General features: G+C 37.4%; 1 protein-coding gene across 1 annotated transcript in view; it reads right to left on the bottom strand.

Moving 5' to 3' along the window:
• Positions 1-365: 365 nt before the first annotated feature.
• mchr1b (melanin-concentrating hormone receptor 1b) overlaps positions 366-6,766 on the bottom strand; it is a 7,748-nt gene continuing 1,347 nt past the window's right edge. The window contains exons 2-3 of the mRNA XM_056453473.1: positions 6,141-6,207; positions 366-2,814 (exon numbers count right to left, since the gene is read on the bottom strand). Of these exons, the coding sequence (XP_056309448.1) occupies positions 1,805-2,814; positions 6,141-6,201 (1,071 nt within the window). The 5' untranslated portion in view covers positions 6,202-6,207 and the 3' untranslated portion in view covers positions 366-1,804. The remainder of the gene's footprint in view (positions 2,815-6,140; positions 6,208-6,766) is intronic.

The raw sequence follows: 6,766 nt of genomic DNA, 5'->3' as shown, positions 1-6,766 counted from the left end.
ACTCTATATGGGTTAAAGATGGAAAGGTGTTTTTAAGCATCAAAACATTTAAAGTTTAATACAACTATATACTTTTTCCAAGACATTAGAAAGTGTCCTGTTTATTTGCATTTGTTTGTGAGTAAAAGCTAATGACTACCATACATTTTTGATTTACCATGATTTACCACCAAAAAGTCATTCTTTGTAACATTAGTTTCTTACCCAAAACTTCTTGTCAAGCATATTTAAAACAAGAATCATTCGATTGCATATTTAAAAACTGTATTTAAGCATAAGAAACACTTGTAAAAATACTAAATTGTCATTTTAAATATTTATACTTTGCCACTATGCTTTAAATCACAAGGATTTACCCAACATAGGCTCATTCTGAAAACGTAGCCTTATATATTTAATTCAATTCATTTTTATTTCTGTAGTGCTTTTTACAATGTAGATTGTGTCAAAGCAGCTTAACATAGAAGTTCTAGTAAATTGAAACTGTGTCAGTCCAGATTTCCGAGTTGAAGTTCAGTTCAGTTTAGTTGAGTGTGGTTTAATTTTTCACTTCTGAAAGTCCAAACACTGAAGAGCAAATCCATCAATGCGCAACTCCATGAGTCCCAAAACAAACAAGCCAGGGGTGACAGTAGTAGTTTTTGATTCGCTCCTGGTACCTATTTGGCGCTCTCCAGAAATGTATATAGGGGTACGTTTACAGAATGAGCCTGGGTTGGATTTACCAACACAATCTAATGGCAATTCGTAACTTTTTGATTTAGTGGCTAATTCGTATGAATTTAGTACGATTTGCTTGTCCCCCAATGATGGTTGAGTTTAGGGGTGGGGTTGGGCCTCCTTTTAAAAACTGTACAGTTTCGTACGACTGACCTTGTATGAATTTGTATGAATTAGCCACTAAAATGACAAAACGTAAAATACTTACGCTTCCTTGTGAGATCAGGCTGGGATTTACAAATTTGGCAAATTTTACAAATTAAGACGTTTTTAGTCATTTGTGGCCAGATTAAGTATACTGTTTCATTTTTACATAAAAATATATGCTATGCTGATGATGGAACATTTCCATCCATATTTTTTCTTTTCATTTTTTCAAAGAAGCTGAACAATTAAACAGTTTTTGTCCTTGACATACATATAATGTTTGGGATCCTTTTAAAAATTCTTGCATTAAATGCATAATAAGATTTCTATTTAAAATAAATGCTGACCTTTATATTCATCAAAGTATCCTAAAAAAAGGTATCACAGTTTCCACAAAAACATTAAGCAGCACAACTGTTCGCAACATCCAGTAGTAGCAATTATCACCAATGATTGCCAAATCAGCATCTCAGAATGATTTCTGAAGGATTGTACATAACACTGCTAACTTACGGCTAAGCAGATTTGTCATCACAGGAATAAATAACATTTCAAAATATATTCAGTGGAGCACAGCTATTAAAAACAGACATTAAATCACAGAATTATGTCACAATAAGACTCTTTAACTGCAATCTTCATGAGAAATAAACAATTAAAAAATCTCACACCAACCCCAAAGTTTTTAATCTCTAATATTTAGAGCTGATATAAAAGCCTTGCTGTAATTGGGTCTTGTTAGCATCATATCTCTTTCACGGCACATAAATGTGCCAAGGAAAATGTGCATCATCACATGTCCCCTTCGACCCTTAAAACCTGTTAATGAGCAATTCTGCGAGACGCTTCATAGTCGTCTCTCTAGCCGCAAGCTCATTATGGACACAAAGAATGTGTTCGTGTGACTCAGTGCAGATTCCCAGGTGAAATAATATTGTCAATGCACAGCCACAGTAACCGGCAGCAGCTCTCGGGATGATTGGGACTGCTGGGCCACGTCAGGGGCCAAACGCAGACTGACGCTCCCCTCGGCCGGATCAGCCCGGAAGTCCTTGTGGGCCGGCCGGATGGCTACAATAAACTGTCTTTTGAAAGTCTCACTAAGCATGATGTAGAGAAGAGGATTGATGCAACTGTTGGCGTAGCCCATGCTGATGGCGACATTATAGGCAAATAGAAACGCATAGCTGGGACGTTGTACGTTCAGATGTGCCAACTGCAAGATGTAATGAGGTGCCCAACAAATGAAGAACGCCAGGCAAATGGCGACTGCCATCCGAGTGACTTTTCTAGTGCGCACACGTAGGCTGTGTTGTGGCAGTGGTGCAACTGTGGCAGCCATGTTTTGGAGGATCTTGAAAAACACCACGCAAATGATCACCAACGGCAAAGCGAACGCCAACACAAACTGGTAGAGAGTAAACCAGTAGGTGTCTGTGGCTGGATTGGGAAGAAGCAGAGCACATCCCATTGATCCATCCAGTAGGGGCATGAGACCCGCGTACATCCACACCGGTGTGATGGAGAGCAGTGAGAGAATCCACACCAGCGCTACCACTGCCACGGCTACACGGGGAGTGCGAATGTGATTAAAGCGGATGGGATGAACTGTCGCCAAGTATCGGTCCAAAGTCATGACTGTTAAAATATAAGTGCTCACGATTTGGCTATTGGAGTCCAGCGCTGTGATAACGGTGCACATGGTGGCACCAAAACACCAGGAGCCATTGCCCACCAGCTGGTGAATGAGGAACGGCATGCCCAGGAGGAACAGAAGATCTGCAATGGACAAGCTGAAGATGAAGATGTCGGGCACTGTTTGTTGGGCTCTGAACTTTGTCTTTTTGACGATAGTGTAGATGACAATACAGTTGCCTATAATGCCCACGAAGCAGATGACTCCATAAATGCTTGGCATGAGGACATTGTGATATTGCTCTTCATTGTCTGCAAGACACAACAGTCGTTTTAAAGTGCTTTATTACACTGTAAAACCCAACAATCAACTTTATCAAATGAAATGAGTGTAGTTAACCCAAAATTGACTGAAAGTTAATTCTACTCATTTGAAAAGAGTTTTGAACTCAGTGTTGAAGGTAATAAGTTAATTAAAAACCTCATTACTTCAACTTAAATTGAGCAAGTTCACAGTACTCATATAGATTAGTTTTTTAACTCAAATGGTTTGTAGCAATCGGTTTCCTCAAATGGTTTGAGTTGCCTTAACTTACTGGGTTTTACAGTACTCAGTTGGTTTGAGTTTTCTTCATTTATTGGGTTTTACTGTGCTCAAATGGCTTTATTTACTCAAATGGATTAAGTTCACAGTACTTATTAGGATTAGTTTTTGAACTTAAATGGTTTGTTGCAATCGGTTTCCTCAAACGGTTTGAGTTACGTTTGGTGTTTTACAGTGTAGTAAATGCTTTTTGAATAACACCTTTTCATGCAATCAGTGATTGTAGTTTTTTGTGTGCAGAAATGTTAACAGTGCATGAAAGGTTAACTGTAAAGATTCATGAGAACGCTTATGTTGAGAAATGGCACATCTTTAACTTCTCATAATAACCCCAATCTAAGTAAAAACATATTACTGAGGAAGGTTGTGTTTGCAGTGGAGGTTTGGGTTATTCAACTAGTTCTTCCAATATTAGATTCAGGCTCTAATTGAGTACAATAATGGGGGAATAAAGGGGATACTCTAGAAGTAAATTTTTAGCTATACAGACTTTGGCTTACGCTATATGTTATGAGTAGTGGACCAATCACAAAAGGCTAGGCCAGGGGTGTCAAACTCGGTTCCTGGAGAGCTACAGCCCTGCATAGTTTAGGTTGCATTTACAATGCATGGTTCAAGTGACTCAATTCTGATTTTTTTTGTCCCCTGTGGCACAGATCGGATATGGCCCATGTGTGTGTAAGCAGGACAAAATCACATGGATTCTGATTTACTCAAATCATTTTCAGGCCTTGTTTATATGTGAAAATTTATCCGATATGAATTGGATCCGTGCCCTCGTGTCTGAAGTGTAGGCAGGTAGACCGGATTTTTACCTGTCGATGCGAGTCGAGCATCATTAAAAACCGTAGAGAATGATGTCAACTCTGATGCTTTCATTTCAGAACGGACTTCAGCAGAGTCTCAAACCTTAAATCTCATACAAGAGGACTAAAAAGCTAACTGCTTTTTAAGCAATAGCTGTTTGCTATCGTGACTTCAGCTAATCAGTTCTGAGTCAATGCAAACAATTATTTTTCAACATCCAGCTTTGCAAGAATACATACAATCTGTATTGTTGTAAATAGAGAAGACATTTTACAAGTAACTTTTATTCAAATTCTTGGGCATTATTCTTGAAACAAAAGTATTTAAATCTAATAATTTAATAAAGAATTAGGCAAATAACTTCAAAAAGGTTTACCTTTTGAGAAAAAAGAACCACCCCTTTCACTAGGCTGGCTATGGGCCTGAAAGTCTATATTATGAGAAAACTAATGGTATTTGACCTGGTATGCAAATGTCGGTCAAGTAGACAAACACAAATGTTAGGTCATAATTTAAAGTAAATTTGAGTTCAAACTAATTAGCATATTTTAAGAGCATAATGTATGTTTTAAAGAGGACCTATTGTGCCACTTTTTACAAGTTGTAAAATAAGTATCTGATGTTGCTAGAGTGTTTATGTGAAGTTTCAGCTCAAAATAACACACAAATAATACTTTATAACTCTTTGAATCTGCCCCTTTTAGGCTTTGATCCAAATTGAGCCGTTTTGGTGACTGTCGCTTTAAATTCAAATGAGATTGTGCTCGCAGTCCTTTTTTGAAAAGGGGGTGGAGCTATAAATGCCTATGTGACACCATAACAGATTTAAAACTCCAATGGTGGATGGCTGCTTCTCACTCAGAGCTGTTTATGCTAATGAGGGAGAGTGGGGTTTTCCCCTATGATGACATGTACAAACAGAGAATGTCAATCAAAGTGTTTCTGCAGACTGTTTTTATGAAGTAAAGATAATGAAGATAATAAAAATTTGAATTAATTCACCTTTACCATTAGAAGCTGGCTATATTCACACACAGTTGTCACATAACACCCTATAAAATTGATTTTTGCATAATACTCGCCATTTAAATATGTTATAAGTTTGTTTTTAAACTTAAACAAGTAGAGCTAGAAACAATATTTATACATATATAAGAGTAGTCTCTATAGCAACTGATATTATTTTACATAAGTCTATTAGTGTCATGTGCTAGCTCCCTATGGTATCTTTATTTTCACATAATGAACCAATTATCTTTATAATATTTAATGTCTGGGTATTAATTTGTGTGGCAGGCTGTAGAGTAAGCCATGTCATTATCTTACAATAAACCCAGTCAGAATGAGTCAAGGCCTTTCACTATCGGGGTCTTGAACGTTTTGTCTGAGTTTTTTTTTTTGGTTAAATGACTGACTGAGCTTTATCTCTGCCTGTGAGTCATGAAACAGAAAATAATAATTAATCTAATTAAGGGCGTCACATTGAAAAGAGCTATTTAACACTTAAAATGACTTGCTTTAGCCTAGTCACATTACACACACACACACACACACACACACACGTCTTACACTTTTTTAGGTACACCTGTCCAACTGCTCGTTAACGCAAATTTCTAATCAGTCAATCACAAGGTAGCAGCTCAATTCATTTGGGCACGTAGACACGGTCAAGACGATCTGCTGCTGTTCAAACCAAGCATCAGAATGGGGAAGAATTTAAGGATTTAGGTGAATTTGAACGTGGCATGGTTGTTGGTGCCAGATGGGCTGGTCTGAGTATTTCAGAAACGGCTGTTCTACTGGGATTTTCATGCACAACCATCTCTAGGGTTTACAGAGAATGGTCAGAAAAAGAGAATTCATCTCAGACTAGTTTCTTGAACATGACAATAAGTTCACTGTACTCAAATGGCCTCCTCAGCCACCAGTACTCAATCCAATAGAGCACCTTTGGGATGTGGTGGAACGGGAGATTCGCATCATGGATGTGCAACCGACAAATCTGCAGCAATTGCATGATGCTATCAAAATCTCTGAGGAATATTTTCAGTACCTTGTTGAATATATTCCATGAATGATTAAGGCAGCTCTGAAGGCAAAAGGGGGTCCGACTAATAAGGTGTACCTAATAAAGTGTCTGGTGAGTGTGTGTTTGACATAGAAAAGCTTGTTAATTTGCCATATGATGCACATTTTGGTTGCTCAACAACAAAAAAAGGGCATTTACCTGCATTTAAATGCTGAGATGAATTACTGGAATTTTCACCAGGAGTCATGTTGAAATCCATCACAAACTGGAACATAAAATAAAAAGTACTTATCAATACACTTTGTAAAATGAGATATGGTTATTTTTCAAAACATATTGAGAGAAAATTTGCTGTAAGGGTTGGACAGATAAGCGATATAATATCGAATCGCAATAAAAATTGTCAAAAACAACGATTAGCTCTGGACGCTTTTCTCTGTATTGTTTTAAGAGCCAATCACACAGCAGAAATGTGCAACAATGGGAATCTAAAACTGTGTTGATATTAGAGATGTATCGAATTATCTGCCACCAACAATTTATCAGCCAAATTTATGTTATGCCATTTAATGTACCCTCTAATTTTTGTGTCTTCAGTTATTGTTAAGGTACTCTTTTAAATCTTGAAGCATTCACAACTTGTATCGAAATATATCGTTATTTTTCAATATGGAAAATAATTACCGAGCTTGCATTTTTGCCATATTGCCAAGCCTAGTTGCTGCTTTGTTCTCTATTAATAATATATTTTCCACGCTTTCAAACTGGGGACTCCCATGAGGCCACAAGAGGGTGCTGTGTGTTCAAAAATGTGGAAGAAATGA

Source organism: Danio aesculapii, chromosome 3, assembly GCF_903798145.1.
Source record: "Danio aesculapii chromosome 3, fDanAes4.1, whole genome shotgun sequence".
In the NCBI taxonomy this organism is placed as follows: domain Eukaryota; kingdom Metazoa; phylum Chordata; class Actinopteri; order Cypriniformes; family Danionidae; genus Danio; species Danio aesculapii.
The sequence above is the reverse complement of the archived record's forward strand: the minus strand, read 5'-3'. Positions and strand labels throughout refer to the sequence as shown.